The sequence below is a fragment of the Juglans microcarpa x Juglans regia genome, chromosome 1D, assembly GCF_004785595.1.
Source record: "Juglans microcarpa x Juglans regia isolate MS1-56 chromosome 1D, Jm3101_v1.0, whole genome shotgun sequence".
Taxonomy (NCBI): domain Eukaryota; kingdom Viridiplantae; phylum Streptophyta; class Magnoliopsida; order Fagales; family Juglandaceae; genus Juglans; species Juglans microcarpa x Juglans regia.
Window position 1 is genome coordinate 47,304,818 of NC_054594.1, and position 23,349 is coordinate 47,328,166.

General features: G+C 36.7%; 2 protein-coding genes across 2 annotated transcripts; both read right to left on the bottom strand.

Annotated features, from left to right (window-relative positions):
• Nucleotides 1-7,764: 7,764 nt before the first annotated feature.
• On the bottom strand, nt 7,765-9,545 carry LOC121264976 (3-ketoacyl-CoA synthase 19-like). The gene has a single exon (XM_041168399.1). It carries the CDS (start codon nt 9,459-9,461, stop codon nt 8,076-8,078), a length of 1,386 nt encoding a protein of 461 aa, XP_041024333.1. The 5' UTR covers nt 9,462-9,545; the 3' UTR covers nt 7,765-8,075.
• Nucleotides 9,546-14,391: 4,846 nt separating this feature from the next.
• LOC121264968 (exocyst complex component EXO70H1-like) lies at nt 14,392-16,510 on the bottom strand. Its single transcript, XM_041168386.1, has one exon. It carries the CDS (start codon nt 16,306-16,308, stop codon nt 14,392-14,394), a length of 1,917 nt encoding a protein of 638 aa, XP_041024320.1. The 5' UTR covers nt 16,309-16,510.
• Between the last annotated feature and the right edge of the window lie 6,839 nt (nt 16,511-23,349).

The window sequence follows — 23,349 nt, forward strand, 5'->3', positions numbered from 1 at the left end:
TGGTAGCTCCTCACATTCGAGGCCGACAGGATTGACAGTTTCCTCAGGTGATACTGACCCATCTGTAGGGGTTAGAGGCAATCGTATTATACAGCAGTATCATCAACTCATGTCAACAAGGAATATTATGCATTGTATATCTGAGGTTGAACGATATTTTATGGAAGCTGTCGAGGCACCTAGTGATGTATTTCAGTTATTAACTTGGTGGAAAGTTAATTCCACCAAGTATCCAGTCCTTTCCCGTGTGGCCCGAGATGTGCTAGCCATTCCTGTCACTACAGTTGCCTCAGAGTCGGCATTTAGCACTGGAGGTCGCGTGTTGGATGCTTATCGGAGTTCATTGTCACCGTCAACCGTGGAGGCCCTCGTTTGCACATAGAATTGGATAAGTGAAACGCCTATTGGACTAGATACCGTTGGCGTTGATGCCGAGAGCTATAGGCTTGAATCGGGTAAGTTTATATGCTTTTAAATGATGATTTAATTATTTTTAATGTTTCTAACTTCTAATTTTTATGATTTTATAGATCTAATTGTGAACTCTAACATAATTACCGATGATTGAGAGTCTGGAACGGACGCTACTTGAGAGTTGGGATGGAGTTGGGAGAACCTCCTTTCTTGGTAAGAATAAAATTATTCTTTTACCGTATTCAATTTTTTATTATCAATTTTTTTTCATCTATTGATTGCTACTTTCTATCTTCATTTCAGGCATGACCAATGGAACAAAAAGTATTTGACTGAAATCCGTGTTTAATCGAATTGTAGTTATATTTCAAATTATAGTCATATTGTTATTACGTTATAAATGAGACTGTTATAACTTATGGCTACATCATACATGTTATTTACTTTTTAAACTATTTATATAGTTATATTTATGTAGTTATATCCCGAGCAAAGACGTGAGATAAGTATTCTTTATTCTATAATTTCTATTAATACTTATTCATCCTCTCTCAAACGTTTAGAATTTATTATCCAACTGAAATTAATCTAATTATAGAAATTCGTACCATCATTCTTTTTTATAAAATTTTAAATTTATGTAATTTTCAATTCATGAGTCATGAGCACTTTTAATGCTAAATTTCAGGCGGACATAAAACAAATTAAAGATATAATCAAAATTCAGTAACAAAATCAGAACGAATATTTAAATTATTGAGAACTCTTGAATAAACCAAATATTTGTAGATCGTTTCACTTTTAAAAAAAATATATATGTTGCTCACTATCTGAAACGAAATTGAACAATAAAATTTAAATAATAATAAAAAAAAGAACAACATTTTGTTCGGAGTTCGAAAATTTTATTCGGAGTCGGAGCTCCGACATCCGTTCGGAGTTCCGATCGGAGTTCGGGGCTCCGACCTCCGTTCGGAGTTCCGATCGGAGTTCGGGGCTCCGACCTCCGATCGGAGTTCCGATCGGAGTTCAGAGCTCCGACCTCCGATTGGAATCGGACTCCAACTACGTTCGGAGTCGGAGTCGGAGGGAAAATTCGACTCCGACTTTTTTCGGAGTCGGAGGTCGGAAATGACAACTCCGACTCCATCGGAGTCGGAGCCCACCCCTAGAATTAATGATGTTCGCTCGAGCGGCGTGTCGAGCGAACCTGTTTCCCGCAATCGCTCGAGCCGTGAGTCGAGCGGCTCCTTAAGCGAAGCTCTCTGACTTCCCTCCGCTCGAGCTGTGAGTCGAGCGGTCATCGAGCGAACCTCTCTGACTAGCTTCGCTCGAGCAGTCTGTCGAGCTCTCTTCGAGCGAAGCTCTCTGACTTGTATTCGCCCGAGCGGCTAGACGCTTCGCTCGAGCGGCGTGAACCAGACTCCAAATACTCAACAATTCTCCCACTTGGAGACTGGTACACTCACATTGTCGCCCCTGCCTCAAACATGATATCCTCCACCTCTGCAACTCACAGCTCCTGTCTTCATGCTAGATGACCAACTGAAGTTGCGCACAACTTCAGTTTCTCAAGTGTAACACCCTTTGTCAACATATCAGCAGGGTTCTTACTTCCACAAATTTTCTCAAGTAGCAACTGTCCATCATCCAACAAAGATCGTATAAAGTGATACCTGATCTGAATGTGTTTAGTCCTGGAATGAAATGCTGGGTTCTTGGCAAGGAATATGGCACTCTGACTGTCACTGTAGAGAGTGCTATTCTCATTCTTTTTACCCAATTCCTCCAAGAAGCCCTGTATCCAAACCATCTCTTTTGCAGCTTCTGAAACTGCAATATATTCAGCTTCTGTAGTAGATAAAGAAACTGTTTTCTGTAGATTAGAACCCCATGAAACTGCAGTACCACCCAGAGTGTAAACAAACCCTGTGGTACTTTTTCTGCTATCAAAATCTCCAGCTAAATCAGCATCAACATAGCCTTGCACCTCTAAGCCCTCTCCTGAGAAACACAAGCACGTTTCTGAGGAGCCTTTTAAGTACCTCAAAATCCACTTCACTGCTTCCCAATGTTGTTTTCCAGGATTACTCATGTATCTACTCACAACTCTCACTGCATGGGCAATATCTGGTCTAGTGCAAACCATAGCATACATAAGTGACCCAATAGCTGAGGCATAAGGAACCTTACTCATATAGTCTTGTTCCTCTTCTGACTTTGGTGCCTGATCCTTGTTGAGTCTGAAATGACTCCCTAAGGGTGTGCCAACTGGCTTGGCCTTGTCCATACTAAACCGGTTGAGTACCTTTTTCACATACTCAGCCTGTGAGAGTCTCAAAGTGCCTCTGACTCTGTCTTTAACAATTCTCATGCCAAGGATTTGCTTTGCAGCTCCCAAATCCTTCATTGCAAAATGCTCTGACATCTGCTTCTTCAGACTGTTGATCTCATCAATACTAGCCCCTGCAATGAGCATGTCATCCACATATAGCAGCAAAATAATGTAAGAATTGTCAAACTGTCTGACATAGCAACAATGATCTGCCTGATATCTGCTGTACCCTGCACTACACATGAAACCATCAAATTTCTTGTACCACTGTCTGGGAGCTTGTTTCAGGCCATACAAGCTTTTCTTTAATCTACAAACTGAACCTTCCTTTCCCTATACCACAAACCCCTCAGGTTGGTGCATGTAGATGTCTTCTTCAAGATCTCCATGAAGAAAAGCTGTCTTCACATCTAACTACTCAAGAAATAGATCTTCAGCAGCAACCATAGCCAAAACTAGCCTGATGGTTGTGATTTTTACCACAGGAGAAAAGATCTCAGAATAGTCAATGCCCTGTTTCTGTTGAAAGCCTTTTACAACAAGTCTGGCCTTGTACCTCTTACTGCCATCATGCTCAGTTTTTACCCGGTACACCCACTTGTTGTGTAATGCCTTCTTCCCTGATAGAAGTTTTGTCAACTCCCATGTCTGATTCCCTAACAAGGAATCCATCTCATCCTTCATGGCCAACTCCCACTTGCTAGAATTTTCATCTTGCAAGGTTTCTTGGTAACTCTGTGGTTCTCCACCATCTGTCAACAAAATGTAATTCAAAAAAGGTGAAAAACGCTGTGGAGGACGAATAGTCCTACCTGACTTGCGAACTGCAGCTATTGGAGTGGACGGCTCTGGATCTGACTGCGGAATAATGGGAATGGGTGTGCTGGACCCACTCTCCCCGTCACTCACATCTCTGCACTGCACTGTGACCTCTGGTAGATCATCCAAACTCACAAACTCAAACTCCTGAGGAGCTGCTTCAGCAACTGTACTAGACTTGTCTTTGTACACAATCTTCTCATTGAAGATCATATTTCTGCTTCTTATAATCTTCCGACCCTGATCATCCCAGAAATGATAGCCAAATGCCTCGTCTCCATAGCCAATGAAATAACATTTCCTTGACTTGGCCTCAAGCTTATTACGAGCATCAGAATCAATAAGAACATAAGAAAGACAGCCAAATATTTTAAGATGAGAAAATTTGACCTCTTTCCCACTCCAAGTCTCCTCAGGCAATCCACAATCCAAAGAAACTGATGGCCCTCTGTTTATCAAGTATACTGCAGTGCTAACTGCATCTGCCCAGAAAGTAGGTGGTAGCCCAGCGTGCAGCCTCATGCTTCTAGCACGCTCATTTATGGCTCTGTTCATACGTTCAGCAACTCCATTTTGCTGTGGTGTCCCAGGAATGGTCTTCTCCATTCTGATACCCTGAGTTGCACAGTACTCCTTGAACCCACCATCAATATACTCACCACCATTATCAGACCTCAAGCATTTCAACTTCAAATCTGTTTCAGTCTCAACCATGGCTTTCCAATTTTTGAACACATTAAATACATCAGATTTATGTTTCAAAAAATAGACTCATACCTTCCTGCTGTGATCATCAATAAATGTAACATAGTAGCGAGAACCTCCAAGGGATGCCACTGGGGAAGGTCCCCACACATCAGTGTGCACAAGATCCAGTCTCTCTGACTTCAGTGTTCTACCACTCCTCAAGAAACTGACCTTCTTCTGTTTCCCCATAATACAGCTCTCACACATACTGAGATCAACTGACTTCAGTTCTGGTAGCTTGCCTCTAGACAGAAGTTCTTTCATGCCCTTCTGACTCATATGGCCAAGCCTGCAATGCCACAAGTCTGCTGTGCTCTCTGCAACGGTAGTGGCAATAGTGTTATTCAAACCAGTAGTCATATAGAGTGTACCAGTTTTCTTACCCCGAGCCAGTACCAATGCCCCTTTGGTGACCTTCCAGGTGCTATCTGAGAACACCACTGAGTGACCACAATCATCAAGTTGCCCGACAGAGATGAGGTTCTTCTTTAACTCAGGAATGTGTCTGACATTTTGCAAGGTCCATTTGTTCTTGTTAGGGAGTGCAATGTCGATGTCTCCCATTCCAATTACGTTCAAAGCTTCTCCATCAGCCAAATACACCTTTCCAAAGTCACCTGCAACATAGTTTTGCATTATCTTCCGATGGAAAGATGTATGGAAGGATGCCCCTGAATCAAGTATCCAGTCATCAACTCGACTATGAACTGCAAGCAATAGTGCATCCTGTAATTCTTCAGTTACCACATTAGTACTATCATTCTCTGTCTTCTTGGGATTTCTGCAATTCTTCTTTATGTGGCCAGCTTTACCACAATTCCAACAAATTGCCTGCTGACCAGTTCTTGACTTGCTCTTGCCCCTATTCTTTGATTTTGATCTACCTCTGTTTGAGTTCCTGTCTTGTGCTCTCCCCCGAGAGTCGACATTCAGAGCTGAACTCGAACCTGAGGTCTCGCCTTAATCTCTCCTACGCACCTCCTCAGCCAAAATCAAGTCACGGATGTCATCATATTTCAACTTTGACTTACCAGCAGAATTACTAACAGCCATCCTCATGGCTTCCCAACTGTTTGGCAGTGATGCCAATAGTATCAGTGCACATATCTCATCATCAAATTCAATTTTAACAGACGACAATTGATTTGTGATAGTATTGAAATCATTCAGATGTTGTGCAACAAACGTACCATCCGACATCTTTAAGTTAAATAACTTTTTCATCAGATGTACCTTATTATTTGCTGACGGCTTTTCATACATACCTGATAAAGCCGCTATGAGATCCGCAGTCGTCTTCTCCTTGATGACGTTGTGTGCAACGGATCTCGACAGGGTTAGACTAATAACCCCAGGACCTGTCGATCCAACAGAGTCCAATCAGCAACTGACATGCTATCCGGCTTCTTCCTCAACAATGGAAGATGGAGTTTCTTCCCATAGAGGTAATCCTCTATCTGCATCCTCCAATACCCATAATCGGTGCCATCAAACTTCTCGATCCCCGATACTTTCACTTCTTCTCCAGCCATCGTATTTCTCAGACCCTAACCTTGGCTCTTGATACTAATTGTTGTGAAAAACGATGACAATAAAGTGAATATAGACACGAGAAAAATAAGCAATCATACACGACACAGTATTTACGTGGTTCGGCAAATTGCCTACGTCCACGGGAGTTGCAGAGGATTTGTATTACTTGAGGAATCACAATACAATGGTGTAGAACGGCTACTGTTCACTGTCATACTGTACAAGTCAAACAACAACACTATATATATGTTGTACGGCGGAAACCCTAAAACAGCAGAATTAATGATGTTCGCTCGAGCGGCGTGTCGAGCCCTCGTCGAGCGAACCTTTTTCCCGCAATCGCTCGAGCCGTGAGTCGAGCGGCTCCTTAAGCGAAGCTCTCTGACTTCCCTCCGCTCGAGCCGTGAGTCGAGCGGTCATCGAGCGAACCTCTCTGACTAGCTTCGCTCGAGCAGTCTGTCGAGCTCTCTTCGAGCGAAGCTCTCTGACTTGTATTCGCTCGAGCGGCTAGACGCTTCGCTCGAGCGGCGTGAACCAGACTCCAAATACTCAACAAAATATTCTTGTGTTCGATTTAAACATGGAAGGCATAGCTTTATTAAATGAGGTGCATGGGTTTTTCTCCAAATTTAACGATAATTATCGTTTCCTATTGAAATATGAAATGTAATATCCTTAATTATCAATTCAATTAAAGCTAAAATGAGTGCTCATTGAAGATATTCGTGTATGTGTCAATCAAAGATTGATGGCATGGGATCGCTAGGAAACGATGATAATAAGCTAGCTAGTACGTACTTCACCAGAATGATTTCCTTCTGGCCTGTATGGATCAGCCATGCGTGGTTAAATCCTCTTTGTAGAGATTAGATCGGCCCAAAGGATGGTTTGTAAATCAAAGTAATCTCAAGGGCAAAAATAAGTCACTGTTGATAATTTGATACACGTATTTTTGCCCCATATATGTGCTTTTATTCCGTGGGATAAGTTCCCGTGTGTTATTTTCCTTAGATTTTAACTCCACCCGACAATGTCAAATTAACGCCGAGAGAAATACTTTGATCATGAAAATATTTCATAAAAATATAAAAATTATAAATTGACATAATTTGATATTGTACATTATATAATAAAATTATTTTTATTATAAAATTATAAGTCTAACGACTGATATGAAATCACGTTAATCTACCAATTTATTTTTATAAAATTCCTCTAAAGTTCTCAATAATCAATATAGAAGAATAGTATTAACAATGCGACTGCAAGTCGATCTGCAAGGACGTCAGATTTTAGCCTGTGGCCGTTTATTTGGGAAAAAAAAAAGTCATGCATGTCAGGCGGATTTTAGAGCCCAGCCTGTAATATTCATGTAAAAAATGTCTTGTTATTATATATTCGAATATTTAATGATATATAAAAAACTGACAAGAAATAAATGGGATTGCTTTAAATATATATTTATTAAATATGAGTTATGTGAAATTGTTATTTGGCCTAATTAAAATTTAAACAGATGATCAAAAAAGATAGATTGTAATATTTATATTTGTCTTAACAGAGTAATGCTAGAGAGAAGTCATTGTAGTAGTGCACACTTTGCACTCACTGCATGGCTACTTCTAGTTGATTGTTCTCAACACTCACTTGGAAAGATGTGTGGTCTAGATGTGCAAAATAGATGCTCTCAATAGTGACTTCTATCTATATTTATTCTATTAGGAAATATTCCTAGATCATACACTAACTAGTTCGATCTAGTTGCAAATATAACTATATTTTTTGTTTATTTGTAACTGTGTTAATTATATATATGATGTGGATTAAGATGCATGCCCTCATGAATACAAAAGTTGCTTTCATTCCTTTTGAAGTAATAATAATATTAATATATAAAATTATATCATGACGCGAAATTAATCATTTTACTATATATATAAATATAGAATATTGATAATTCGACTGAAAGGAAACAGGTCAGTACATGCATGCCGAATTCACAGTAACTAATTTACTTTCATAAGGAGATGGGCTACGTATCTTTGATTTATATCATGATACGTCGATTTATTTGACACTAGTTCTATATATCACGTACAGGGCCATCCATGAGGAATGTCCTTCTAGGAGCATATTAACTCCATGCAATTATATTAGTATAGAGTGAAAGACTCGAACGATTGAGCATGCAGCGTGCGTGCTGCATAGATCACCGGCCAGCTGAAACTTACAAATCAATTACTCTGACAAAGCTCAGATATTCGTCATTGATCCAACTATACTTATCCACAAAAGGGTTGACTAGGCCGGTTTTAGGTGGATAACTGTCTATGCAGTCTTTCCAAACATTTCCACCGTCCAAGTCCCTCATCACCTCCCACAAACAATTGTTGCACTTAAATCCCGCTCCGAAGCTGATCATCAGAATTCTGTCTCCCTTTTTAAGCCTCTTCTTAGCCTCCATGTAACCCAAAACATACCAAAGGCCACCGGCAGAAGTGTTACCAAATCGATGAAGCGCCATTCTAGCTGGCTCGAGGTCATATTCGTTCAGCCGTAAACCCTTGCCAACCCCATCGATTACGGCCCTTCCACCAGGATGGATACAGAAGTGGTCCACTCCAGCCTTAAAATTCAGATGCGATCCCACTGCTTCAAGTTCCTGGCTGCTGGTTTTGGTCTGCTGGATTTCTACTATGAGGTAGCGGAGTAGTTCCTTTAGTGGCAGTACTTTAGGAACTAGCACTCGGAGGTTAATTGTAAAAGCTTTTGCAGCAGCTTTTGTGAGGCTTTTTGTGAGGCGAAAGCCAAGGTAGCCACGCTCATCTTCTACTTGTGTGCAGCATTCATATGCTTCATCGTTTGAGCCAAGATGCGTCCGAAATAGATATTTTAATCTCAAGATGGCTCGATGCTTCAAAGCTCTGTTGTTTGTGAAGAGCATTGAACAGCCTCCGGCACGGAATAGACAGTTGGAGAGGAGCATGGATTTTTCTTTGCCACGATACCAGTGCGGACCCATGGATTCCGTACTGACAACGACAGCAAATGCTTCTTTATATGTCTTGAACAAGCGCTGCACAATATCGATTGCTATAAGGCTTGCACTGCAGCCCATTCCAGCGAGGTTGAAAGCCTTAACGTTCTCCCTCATCTTATAACGATTTATTATCCGCGCAGTTAGGGAGGGCGAGGGAGAGAACAAGGACACGTTCACGACAAGTATGTCGACTTCTGATGGAGAAACTCCTGTCGTAGCAAAAAGCTTGTCAAGTGTGTCAAAGATGACTTCATTCGTCTCAAAATCGGCATCTGCCATTGTTGGACATTCTTCTCTGCCCTCGACGACATTCGGTGGGCCATAAGTTTCTTCACCGAGCCCTGAACTGACAATGGTTTTCAAGAGAAACCTGTATTCTTCCAAACCCAGATTCTTGTTTCGGAGGACGATTTTTGCGCAGGATTCAGTATCGAGCTTCCTGTCCTCAGGGGCCCTGTAGCACTCGTAGGCCAACATATAACAACCTTGGTCTCTCCATTGAAGAACCATCCTGTAGATGCGGGAGAAAGCATATAATAGGGGTAGTAAGCACAGTACCATGAAGAGATCCATGGCTAGAAAGAGATGAGAGCGAGAGAGTGTTTTCCTTTCGTGCTCTACGTAATGCAAGTTTTGTGGCAATATTGTCTAGCTCCAGACGGAAGTCTTATACACCTTCAATCACCAACTAATCGGGCATTTAACTCTTACCTAACAAAACTCCTATAATAAATACGATGTCTATGATTAATTATCTCTCTCCGGCCAGCTTCTGATAAATTCCAGCAACGTCTTTTAATCCGTATCTGGACCTAGTTTCTCTTAGCTTATCCTATCAATTTGCAGTCTTATATTTGTTAATTGATGTTAAGCTTTATAATTAGTACCCTCCTGAAACAAGCAGGAATCAATCCTAGCGCTAGCTATTGATGAATAAGAGAAGCTAGGGTTACTTACATCTTATTTACAATAAAATAGAGTTTTCCAGTCTTATATTTGTTTTCAGGCCATGCACGTCATGTTATAAATTAATTTAATTTTATAAAAATTAATTATTATTTTTTTATCGAATGGGATTATTTAATATATATGATCATATATTAATGTTAAAACATAAGTACGTAGTACGTACGTATCATGCACATTACTTTTAAAACCATTTAATCATTTCTCTTTATATATATTAATTCAACCAAGTCACTATTTGATTAGCTTAATAATGAGATAGTACTGGTACAAATTAGTCTTGGGTTTTGATTATAAACATATATTAATAGTAATTTACAGTGAGCAAAAATATTACTTATCATGTTAAAAATTACTAATATTTTGTTTTTAATACGCCAACACCCGTACCCAAAGCGACAAACACAAGTCATTGAATAGATCAGCTCAATAGAAGAGAAGAGACGAAGCTAGTTGCATGCATGATTAGTAGAAGCTGTTACTCTCGTGCATGAATAATAAAAGAGACGAAGGTGGCTGATTAGAATAAAAATGGATACGAGTAATACTATCTACAGTTATAGATTATATAAGTATTACGTACTCTTTTTAAAAAAGAGTAGGCCAGATCTATGAATAAAAAAATTAAATTTTTTTCATGTAAAACTTATATTTACTTAATTTTTTAAATGAATGCTTGGTATTTACATATTTTATAACCGTAAATGTCTATTTAATCAAATTTAAAAAAAAAATTAATATGAGATTTATGTAAAAAATTAATATTTTAATAATAAATCTCACTCCTTTTTCTTTTTCTTTTTTAACGAAAGTACTACACTTACATCACCATAATTGTATCTAACTCCTTATAAAAGATCACAGCTTTGAAATTGGTGTAGGCCGATGGAGTCATTTACTAATTTGACTTGAGCCAAAAATAAAATTGGTTGCACGTACGATAAAATTAATTTTAAAGAGAAAAAAAAAATCAAAACAAATTATTTTGGGGCAATTCAAATTTGACAACAACCTTCAAGATCGTCAGGGCCAATCAAATATTAGATGGGAGCAATAAAGACATGACAATGAGTTATACATCACATGGACATAATTGGATAAGGTGCGGACTAATTTACTTTGAAAAATCAAAAAAGGAGTACCGGACACTGAATGCCTCTTTTCATCTTTAAGTAATGATTCTATATATTGAATTTTTTTTTATGCAACAATTAAACAATATAAAATAAAAAGCAATCATAAAAAATTAAAATTTTAAATTAAATGAGGGATTTAAAATTTAAAAAATAATTATAATAAAATGAGAATATCACACTAATCTATTTTTAATTGAATTTTAAAGATTTTTTTTAAAGAAAAGAAATAATTTGTATAAATTCTAAATAGACAAATTTCATCTAAGTTATTATAAAAAAGTAAATTCCATTTTAAAAAAGTGTAAAAGAAAATTATTTTTTATCAATAAAATTTAAAAATTTATATAAAATTTATCTATTTAAAATTTGTATGGATAGATAATGGCATTGTCATGTCAGCAAAATTGGGCTGCGCTAATAATGTTTCCGTGCTCTTTAATTTATTTTTGGCTCGCGATCTAAAACCTGGCCGTTGAACACTCCATGGGCTTAGAATTGGACATAGCCCAACTCAAACTACACAAGACTTACTCGGGTATTATTATTTATTCGGAGTCGGAACCTTCCACCGTTCGAGCCGTTTTATGTTTAAGGTCTTTTGTTTATGGCCCATCTTTAAATTAACGTTTCGATTCAAGCTTGGACTCCGAGCTCCAACGAAGACATAACATGGCGTGGCGTCACTGCGTCCCTACCATGCGCTGACATGGATTCCAGCCTGAGAGCACTGGCGGGTATGAGCCCAATGGTTCTCAAGGTTCTCGGTCGGAGTTCTCCACGGACTGGTCTATGGCGTCACCACTCTTGCAGGTTCTCTCTCTCTTGCACTTGTTCAAGTTTTTGTAGGGGTTAGTTCTCGTTTTGCGCTTTATTCGATTTGTATGGGTTTGTGAAGCCGTTAATTTGGAATTACAGTTAGGACTCATGGTTTAGATTTTGCTAAAGTTGGAATACTTAATCAGATTTTTATGGTATTCCATTTTATTTTTGATAAGTTTACTCGTCTCTTGAGAAGTTCCGAAATTTGCAATTGTTAATACGTGGTTGCATTGATTCCATCCGCAGCGGCTATGTAAGAAGCAAAGTCTAGATCAATAAGATCTAGGGGAGGTTTGTTTCTGATGCTCAAGCTTGCTTATTTACAGGGGCCTGTGAAGAATGTGTGTTCCATCCAAGTGAAGAATGGTATGGCCTTGTTTAAGACAAACTTGGCATGTGGGACGGGATGGTGAGAAGTGGGAAGGTGAGAATCGACCAGCATGACGACCACGACCACGTCCTCGGTAACCTCCTCTGCCTCGATAGAACCCACGGCCCCTATTTTGATTCTCAGTGAGCGGTTTGTAAGTGACATTTGCAGAGAGTTCCGTGGTAGCTGTGAGGCTAGTGAGTTGATGAGAGAGCCTGGATTCATGAGTGAGCAAATGACTGTACACCTGAGGTGGACTTAGAGGATCCACACGGGTTGTTATAGAGGTGACTACAGAATCGAAATCGGAACCCAAACCAGCCAAGAGATATGTGATAAATTCAGAAGATGATAAGGGTTTACCAGCTGCTGCAAGTGTATCTCGGAGGAGTTTTGTCTTTTGGTAATAATCTGCTATAGAGTCCGAGCCTTTCTTCAATGTGGCAAGTTGATACTGCACTTGCATGAGACGTGCTTGAGATTTTGCAGCAAAGAGATCGGCTAGTGTGACCCAAATCTCACGAGAGGAAACCGAGTCTAAGACATGAGCAATTATATTTTCTGATAAGGAGGAGATGAGGACACTCATGATGGCTTGATCTTGTTGTTGCCAAGCCAAGTATTCAGGGTTGGGTTTTTCAGAACTTTTATCAAACGGGTGGGGAGATTTAGTGGTTCCATCGACAAAGCCAAACAGATTTTGACCCTTGAGATAAGGCATGAGCTGAGCCTTCCACAAGAGGTAATTATCATGATTGAGTTTGACGGTAACTAAATGGGAAGAAGATGGAAGAGGAAGAGGTGGAGGTTGGGGTGGAGGGGTTTTAAGTTTTTCCGCCATGGCAGTGCCTTAGATGTGAGTCTTAGATGGCTCTTGATACCATGTTTGAATCAAGATAAAGATGCAAGGAATGAAAATATTCTGAGTGTTTTTCATTGATGTTTACCGTACATTGTGGTGGTATTTATACACCAAGAAACGAATATTCGAGTATAACAGAATTCTCAAGATTGAATGAAATGGTGACACGTGTAGGGAAATTTTTCTAGACAATTCTGCATTGCTGTCATGTACTGGCGTGGCCTTTGGCAGAGTAGGAGCCGCTACATCTTTTGGTGGAGCAGAGGCTACGTCTGATGGTGGAGACACTACAGGTTCGTTACTCCTAATTGTTCCATCCAAGTGAAATTTATCCGACATGGACAATGGGAAGCACCCTCAGATTCTCTAAGGCCTTGTTTGTTTTCACAAAACTTCTCAATTCATCTCATCTCATCTAATCATTACAACTTTTTCAAATTCCGACACAAAATAAAATAAGTAATTCAACTTTTTTAAATCTCAAAATAAAAATAATATTAAAAAATATATATTCTAACAATATTTTATTCCATTTTCAACTTTGATCTTATCTTCTGTGAAAACAAACAAAGAGAATCTGAGGGTGCTTCCATTGTCCATGTCGGATGAATTTCACATTTGTAAAGGTTGGCAATCCATTCCTAGGCCAGCAGAGCAGATGGTGATAGCATAGTTTATTTGTTTTCTCGTTTTATGTATTGCGTTACTTGTACCTCTGATCTCAATAGGGTTTATCTTCTTTCTGAAAAAAGAAAAGAAAAGAAATTGTTGAAATCAACTGTTTTTGTTGACTCTTTTGAGTTAGTAGACCCCTACCAGATCTATAAAAGGCTAAGATTTCCCGATTGAGAATATCAACCATTAAAGTATGAAGCTTTTTCTTTTTGTATTATCTTTTTATATAGATAATTTTCTAAATCAAATCAGTTCAAGTGAATTCTAGTCTTCTAAAATTCTGTTTTATGTGTGAAATTGTTTCACGAGGTCAAACTTGATAAACTTGCATGGATACCTATATAACTTACCACATTCACACGTCTGTTTATGTGACTGAGAGTTTCTGCTTGCAAATATTAACATATCTTTTATTTACATTTGATATTCTCTCAGCATAAGTAAAATTTATTTTGCTACTCTCCAAAATGTTGCTTGAAATAATGCAGTTTATAAATGAAAGTTTTTAATGTCCATACTTGCAAAATGATTATCATTCTTATATGGCCAACTCCCGTTGACCTTGAAAAATCGGAAAAGACTATTCGAAAGGTACTAGTGCTAATCATAACAGAACTGCATGTTTCTTGAACCTTACATACTTAGTTTGTGTTGTAATGTAGATACAGTATTTTTTTAGCGGGGTAGGCATCCCCCCATCTGCAATGATGATGTAGAAGTAGAACTACCTGAGGTGGAAGTCCCATGGAACAAATCTGACAAGTAATTACCCAAATCATCAGGTGAAAACCTCACCAATAACTCCAAATTCTTCTCCCCACTTAGCATCACCAAATACATATCAAAAAATTCTTGATACACTGGAACCAGTTTCTTTGCTATTGACACCTTCAGTTCATCCCTTAACTTTCCATCTTGCACTAGCCACGATGTCTGTTTCCTGTATGCTTCTTCAAAAGCTGCATTGAACTTCCTAAAGCACTCCTTTGCCATTTCAGGAGTAATTGCTGGGGAGGTTTTCCCCGGTAAAGCTGAAAAGACCTTAGTCCAAGCCATTGATTCATAGTTCCTGGCATATTGTTTAACTTTCTTGGCATGCTTCAATACCCAGTCATTGCCTAGGAGGTAGTTAAGGTTGGTTGTACTTACCTTCTCAACAATGAAGTGGAGATTATTGGCAAGGAAGAGGTATGATAGAGAAACATCTTTGTACAGCTCAGCTTTGCTGTCAAGCTTGCACAAAAGAACTAATATGAGCCAAGCTAGGAGGACCGAGACTGATGGTGTTTGACCATTATCCATGGTTGGAATCTCAAAGTAAGATTCTGGTAGTGATGAAGTTGCTGATGGTGGACCATCAACAATGATTTTGGAGAGAATAAGATTGTAATCTGCAAGTGAAGATATGTAAGTCATTGCTGATTGGGTGAGCGGGTGAATGCCACCCCCGAACACCAGATTTCTTGAGGAGTCCTTTTGGATTGTCGATTCAAATTCAGATAGAATAGTGCGAGTGGAGTCTCCGAGTAGGAGTAGTGATGAAAGAGCTTGTAACTTGATAGCGGAGGTTGATTCAAAGTCAAATATCAGTTCAATCTCTGGCCACAACTCGGAGATTGCTCCATAAAGTTCCATTAGCTGAAAAATTTTGTCCAGCGAATGCTTACTCTTGGCAATGAGTTCAGGGAACCTGAAAACGTTGATTGCTCCGTCTTTGGTTATTTCTGAAAAGCACAACTCCCTGACGGTCTCAGAGGCTGAAAACACATGATCACAGAGAACTCTTTCTCCATTAAACAGCCTCCTCACAGCAATTTTTATTGCATTCATCCACTTCTTAATCACATGCTCGAGATCTTCCCTGTTCATTTTATGAATCTGAGAAGATCTGAACTTTTCAATTCCAAGACGATACAATCCTTCATCTACTATAGATTTTCTGATAATGTTGTATATCTTCACACACTCTTTGCCATAACCTGAACGAATCATACATTCGGCTATTGACTTTAAATCCGTCATGGAAATTGCCGAGAGTCTCTCCACCTCGGTGATTGACTCAACAGAAATTTCAAAGTCATCTGCTCGAACCTCATCTTCACCATCAGAATTGCTTGACCCACCTGCGGACTGTACAGGTGCTGATTCTGGATCAAGATGGTCACGGTTTTTGCAGAGAATCTGATAAAACTCTTTTTGAAGCCTTTTCATGGCTATTTGCATTAGGTTCTGAGCAAGTGTGAGCTTTGGGGATGTAGAATTTTCACTGATTAAGAAATGCATTGCTTGCCGCAAGTCCTTGACAGATTTGAGAAACTCCTTAGCTTCTTCTCTGTTATGGTGGAAGAGAGAAGTGACTTTGGTGTATGATGAAGAGTTTGGATCCCATTTGGAGATGATTGATTCAGCATTTTCAATGTTTTCTTCCATCATAGAATGGGAGAATTTGTGGGTTGGGGTAGAGGGAGTGCTCGAGTGAGAGCTTGGAAATGAATAAGAAGAAGAAAGGGTTTTTGAAGAAGAGAAGAAAAGACTTGACATTAATCTTCTAGGCATGAGTTTGTTATTCTTTGGTGTTACTGATATTGTCATTGAGACTTGAAGCTATGAACTCAAAACTGAAGAAGAGCTTGGCTCAAAGGCGAAGACAATGTAATTTTGAGAGAGAGAGAGAGAGAGAGAGAGGTTACAATCAAAAGTTCTTGGTTTTAGGTTTTGTTTTGGGGGTTTATAAAGGGGACGAAAAGAATCCCTGACTGACTCGGTTGGATGTACATATACATCTTTTTTTTTTTTTTTCGCAACAAGGACTGGTTTTCTCTGATTAGACTTTGTTTAAGCTCTTGATAAGCTGTTCCATCTATTGTTTTTTTATTTTTTTATTGGACAGTTGGAATTCTTAATTTTCTGCTTCCTAAAATTACACACACACACACCCCTTACCTTACTAATTTCACATTGTTCCTTATTAACAAACTTCAAATTATTTAATGTTTAACTTCATACAAATTGTTTCACTGATATCTTTTTATTTTATTTTATAATAAGCCTTAAAACTGGTGATGGTGATCAGTCCAGGTCCTCTGCGAAACAACCTGGAAAGAATTAAAATAGAGTTGTGTCAATTGGAGAGTTTCTCTGAACCTGTGAAGAGTCACAACCTTGGATACATTCAACCCCTTCTCATTCATATTGTGCCTTTCCAAGCGAGTCTACCCTTTAAAGCAAAGTGCCTGACTTTAATCGCCCCAAAATCTTCCATCAATAAATATATATTTATATATTTATATATATATATATATATATGCTTACATAAATAAATATATACGTATCAAAAAAATAAATATATAAAAATATATGCTTCTAGTAAAATCCACAGTAAGCAAGACTCGTGCGTCTTTTTCGTGGTAGACATATAGGAGGAGCCACTAACATAGTTCCTTTTTCCCAGTCAATTTGAATACCAAAGTATAGAAAGCCAGCAAAAGGAAACAGCCCCCCGGCTCCAAAACGGGGAAAAAAAAGTTAATGAAAGATGTATCTCGACTCGTGGAGATTGTTGGTATCCCACTGTTTGGATCTAGAGATGGTTTCATCTCATCTCTTCTTATCATTAAAATTTTTTTAAATTTTCACACAAAATATAATAAATAATTCAATTTTTTCAAATTCTAAAATAATAATAATATTAAAAAATAATATTCTAATAATATTTTATTCAACTCATCTAAAATTATCTTATCTTATCTCACAAATATATATAAAATAACTTACCACACATATATATATATATATAGAGAGAGAGAGAGAGAGAGAGAGAGAGAGAGAGAGAAGGTTATCATGAATATATATATTATGGATCCGCACTGAAAACTCTCTTGAATTATAAGAAAGAATTAAACTTGACCAGAAAAATAAATAAGTATTGGAGATGTTCATCTAGAAGATCCTTGTTTCAGCATATCAAACGATGTATCTGTATTTTGACCAGAGGAGAGAGTTCCTTCAGCTTTTGAAGCATTCCAAGCAATACAACTTGAAACCCACGTTTTTATTTATTTGTTTATTATCCTTGATTTCTTAATTTAATTTGAAAAGAATAGAACACAAAAGTGGGGCGGAAGCATATGACGTGCAGCTAGAGGGGCCAGGGATGACATCCATGCTGAACTAAAAAGTTGAATTATAACATGGATGACGTCCATGTTTGGAGGACTTTCGGAACGTCCCAAGTTTTCCTGTTGATCAATAACGTTAAAACATACGTATGTATATATGGACATGGACCCGTCATCCATCCAATCACATTTTTCCTCAAAATTGTGAAGCATGCATGCATGTTTGATTATATATATATATATATATATATATATATATATATATATATATGCATTTTCTATTCGTGGCACTAAATTTAAGCTTGCTGGGTTTTTCCAGTCAATAGCGTCATGAAGACCAGGATTCGCATTCTACGCCGTTGCCTATGGATTATGCTGGAGGAAGGAAGGAAACAACTGCGTAAAGACCAGGATGATCATTGTAGAAGTAGTGTTGTTTTGACTCCGGTTTTCATTTGTCATTGGTTCAGTTCTTATTGGGCAACACTGGTGGAGGAAGAAAAAAAGAGATCCAGACAATGTGCCATTGCACTGGGTATCAGTTTCTGGTTTTTTTGGCAATAGGAGAATCTGTTAAGACTAGACTTTCTGCTAGCAATAGCATTCATTAATATTGAATCTCCGCACACACACATACACATATCTAGAGCTTCATTTCACAAATTAATTAGCATGACTTCCTTACTGATTGGCAGTTAGCACAGTTGCAAACTCAGACTCAACTTGCATGGATGAGTCATTGCAAGAGACTTGGAGTAAATTTTATCATGCGCTTGAGAATTTTTCTTGTGCGCATTTAAAGCTATTAATTGACCAAATTAGAGAAAACGAATCACATGTTGGTCGACTAATCTGTGCAAGGCTTTCGACAATGAAGAAGAAAAAATTAAAAAGAATTTTTGTGCCTATCTCGTTCATGTTCTGGTATGCATACGAGAGTAGAGAAATGATATTTATAGTCTTATACATAATATGTAAGCTTTGTACATTTTCTTTAAAAAAAATTGATAAATATGATATTCACATCAAACAAATTTATTTTTTTAGTGATGGACTCCACTTTTTTTTCAGAGAGAGAGAGCATAAAACTTGCGTATTTTAAAACTCTATCTAGCACTACCGAGGAGAGTATAACAATATACAGGAGCGCATGCAAATACATGTATCAATATTATTGCAAACCAACTTTTACTATGGGATGAAGGAATATTACAAAGAATAATGTTATTATGTCGTCTCATTTTGTCTTTAACTGCTCATGTATTTAATTTTTTTGAATATATTTTTTTTTATTTATTAATTAATGAAGTGACTATTAGTGAATTGATAATTTTTTTTTATATTTTTAAAAAATATTAAAAAAATATGAATAAAAAAAAAGAAAAAAATTTAAAGAGAAAATTATTGCTATGCTAGAAGACAGTGAAACTTGTTGGCTTCTAGTAAGGCAGGTTTTATCTGCACAAAGAGAGTAATCTTGACGAATTTAGGAGACTATTGCTGACGCTAGAAGACAGTGACTTTTAGCATTATGTTTGAATAACGAACCCAGTGACTCTTTAACATTATTTATATAAAATATTACCATATTTCACGATGGTCGCTGTCATGACCGAATAATATTAATAAAAAAAAGAAAGAAAGAAAAATATATACTCTTCTTATAGTTGGAAGCCATCTCGTGATCGCTATCATGACCAAATAATATTAATAAATTGTTAGATCATTACTATCAAAATAATTTGGTAATTAAACCCATTTGATGTGCTCTTTTGTTAATTATTAGAGAAGCGAAGTGGGTTTTATGAATACTTACTAACATGACTTGCTAATTTCTCATGCTCTACAAATTGGGATTCATGTTAATTTAAATGGAACAAAAATATCGTTCTATTTAAATATATATTTACACATTAATATGTGCATGTTTAAATAAACTAATAAAAATAATAAATCACGTATTTGTATGTGATGTAAGAGATGATAACTAGAATTTTTATTGGCATAATAATATGATTAGGTCATTCAAATCATCATAGTCACAATTTTCATGACGTAATGTGGGCTTGCTCCCATTAGGGCTGTAAATGAATCAGTCTATTTGATAGCCCACTCGGTACTCGTCCGGTTAACCTCGAATCGAACTCGACTCATGAAAAAAAAAAAACTCACCCATAAAAGTAGATACCCGCTCGATTAATAAATGACACATACCCGACAAAACTCGACTCGACTCAGCTAAGGGCAGGTTTGGGGGATGGGATGAGACACAAAATTCTCATCTCATCTCATCTCATCATTACACCTTTTTCAAATCTCCATACAAAATATAATAAACAATTCAACTTTTTCAAATCCCAATTCACCCTTTTCAAATCTCAACACAATAATAATATTAAAACACAATATTTTAAACTCTCAAACAAAACACAAAATTCTCATCTCACTCCCCAAACTCTTTAAGGCCCGCTCGTTTATGCTCGAATCGACTTTTTTGCTCGGTTCGATTAAAACTCATTCATATATTGATAAATATATACATACACTTATGTATATATATATATGTATTAGCTAATAATATAAGCATAACACTTTTATAATTAAATATATAATATGTAGTCTAATTACTTATGTCTATATATTGAATATACTTCATAACTATATTTTATAATTTATACAATAATTAGTCAATAAGATTTAATAATTTCATATACTAGTATGTAAGAATTACATATGAAATAGATATATGTTATCATATTATGTATATGTATTAATAATATATGTAGGCATATAATATATTGTTATTATAGATAAATATCAACTAGTTAGATATTAATTATTTATAAGTTTTTAAAATCTTATAATTCAATAGAGGTTCTACTTGTTCGTTGTACAAATTTAACATTAGATTTTTTATTTATTTATCTAATTTATTAATTATTAAGTCTTATTAAAAAAAATAAACAATTCGAGCTCGAGTTGAGAATTTAGAATTTACCGAATCGAGCTCAAACAAATAATAATAAAAATCTGAAACTCAAACTTAAATATTTTGAATCAGGCCGAACTCAATAAGTCAAAGACCGACTCGGCTCAAATTACATCTCTAGCCCCATGAACTGGAAATGGAAGTTGATGATATAATTAGCCACCAACCAACTTCTGGTCTTTCATTCACATATCAATCTTGTGGCCTCTAATCTCCCAAAACTGGTCAGATCCAATTTTTCCACTTTTAATGTGGAAAACGTTTTCGTTCAACACCTTTCCCTTTCATCTTTCAAATGGATAATACTTTCGACCTACAAAATGGAACACAAAGGCCCCGAAAATACAAAATCTAAGAAGAATTAAGTTTTGGCCCAGATCATATCAACGGCTTAGAAATAGAGTAATTTTACGTATAACCGTTAAGTACATAATCGCTGCGTATTCGTTTTGAAAAAGAGTGAGATTTACTATTAAAAAATTAATTTTTTTTCATATGAATATGATATTTTATTCATTTTTTTTAAAGCAATTCCACGACAGTTACACAATTCACGATTGTAAATATATTCTCTCAATTAATAATTACCATTTAATATGTTATCCTAGCCTCCCAATAATATACACAAAAAAAATAAAGGGTACTTGAATGAAAGGTCTGATTTCATATATAATAGAGAAATACTTCAGCTATAAAAAAAAAAAAAATATATATATATATATATAAAAATAAACTTTAATATAGGATTATATAATTTACAATTTAATAAAAGTAGAATCACATAGCTTACTGATTGTTTACAAAAGTAAGGACCTATTGATAAGATTCTGCCACAAAAAATACGAGCAACAATTTTTCAAGCCAATTGGTTAGAAACAAAATAAGAATAATTTGCTTGATATTATATCGACGGATTATGCCAGATATTGATCCTTGAAAGAAAATAACATAACAAAACGTTATACCCTGTCCTAGAAATATTGGGACGGCCAAAATGGGAAAGATAGAGTACATGTTTGGAAGTACGATGAGAAATATAATTTATAGATTTAGGACTTATAACTTATAATTTAAGTAATAAGTTTTATTATTAAAAAATTATTTATTTTTTAGTAGCCATATATTTAAAACACTTTCAAACAAATTAATAAAAGTGTATTTTAAAATAGAAATGACGTTTATTTGAATTTTTAAAAATTATGACCATATGTAATTATTCGAAAGTTGTATAGATATTTTCATCTATTGATAATCTTTTAAAAATTCGAATTACGTTTCGCATTATCTGAAAAGGCACATTTGAAGTCAAACATGCTTTTTAGCTTATTTGAAATTAAAAGTACTTTAATATGTAACATAAAAAAAACCGAAATTTTCCATTAAAGAACTTCTAAAACCATTTAAACACTTTTTAACACTCTTACTTCAAACCCAGGTAGACCAAGAATTTTTTCAAAGCCAACATTCTATGTAATAGGAAAAGCTTCATCAAGGAAATATGATAATAACAGAGCACAAAAGAGATGACACAAGGAAATGATTATGATTAGAAAACATACATAAAACTTGTCGGAGCATGTGCATAGATGCCACATTTTTTTTAAGCAAATCATAAACTTACAAGATCCAGCACTATTACGAATTGATAGAGTAGGTCTTTCCCACTATGGAAATCCAACATGCAGGATGGACTAGATGTTAGAGGTATACTTCCATACATATTGTTGGAAGCAGCCCATTGCGCACCATTGCGCAATTGAAAGTGCGCATCGATTATATTCGCAATGTATTTTCTTTCCTTAAGCTCCAGCTTTCAAAGGAGTTTAAGAGAAGTCTTGTGTCTCTGGCTATAGGTTCTATAGTCCAGTTTGCACTATTTTCAGGTATTTGTGTCGCGTCTATTGCCACTTGTGAGTCTCCATCAATTGTGATATTCATTATATGCTGAGCTTTTGCTTCTCTGATGCCTCTGTACATAGTTGTGGCGTCACCTTGGTTTGAATTTTGACTTTTGATCAAGCTGGTGAAGACAAAAACTAGAGTACCTTCCTCTGATTTGCAAACAGCTGCAGTAGTACTGCCTCTAATTCTCACAGCTACACCAAAAGTTAGCAAATAATGGCCCTTTGGTATGGCCTTCCACTTCAGAAGGCTAGTCATTTGCTTACTGCCCCATGCATCTCTATGATCTTTGAAAATCTTTAGAGCATTATCAACAAAATTTTCCACAGTTGAATTAATGGATTCATGCACAATCTTATTCCTTAAAAACCAGATGCTATCCATGGCAACAATGGCAAAGATTTGAAACTGGTGCTCCTCATGAGAAAGGATACATTTTATCCAATTTGTAATTCCAAGATTAACAAAGCAATTACTGTTTAGGGACCAAGGAGAATGTCTCTAAAGAACTCTCAAGAAAATGCAATTAAGGAATAGATGAGCGAGTGTTTCTTCCACAGAAATGCAGATTGGGCAAGCAGTTTGACTCTCTCATTTAGGGGAAGACATGTTTTCAGGGAATGA

Bases quoted from the DNA above. Each gene is read 5' to 3' on its own strand.
- LOC121264976 (XM_041168399.1), bottom strand. From the start codon at position 9,461: ATGGATCTCTTCATGGTACTGTGCTTACTACCCCTATTATATGCTTTC.
- LOC121264968 (XM_041168386.1), bottom strand. From the start codon at position 16,308: ATGACAATATCAGTAACACCAAAGAATAACAAACTCATGCCTAGAAGA.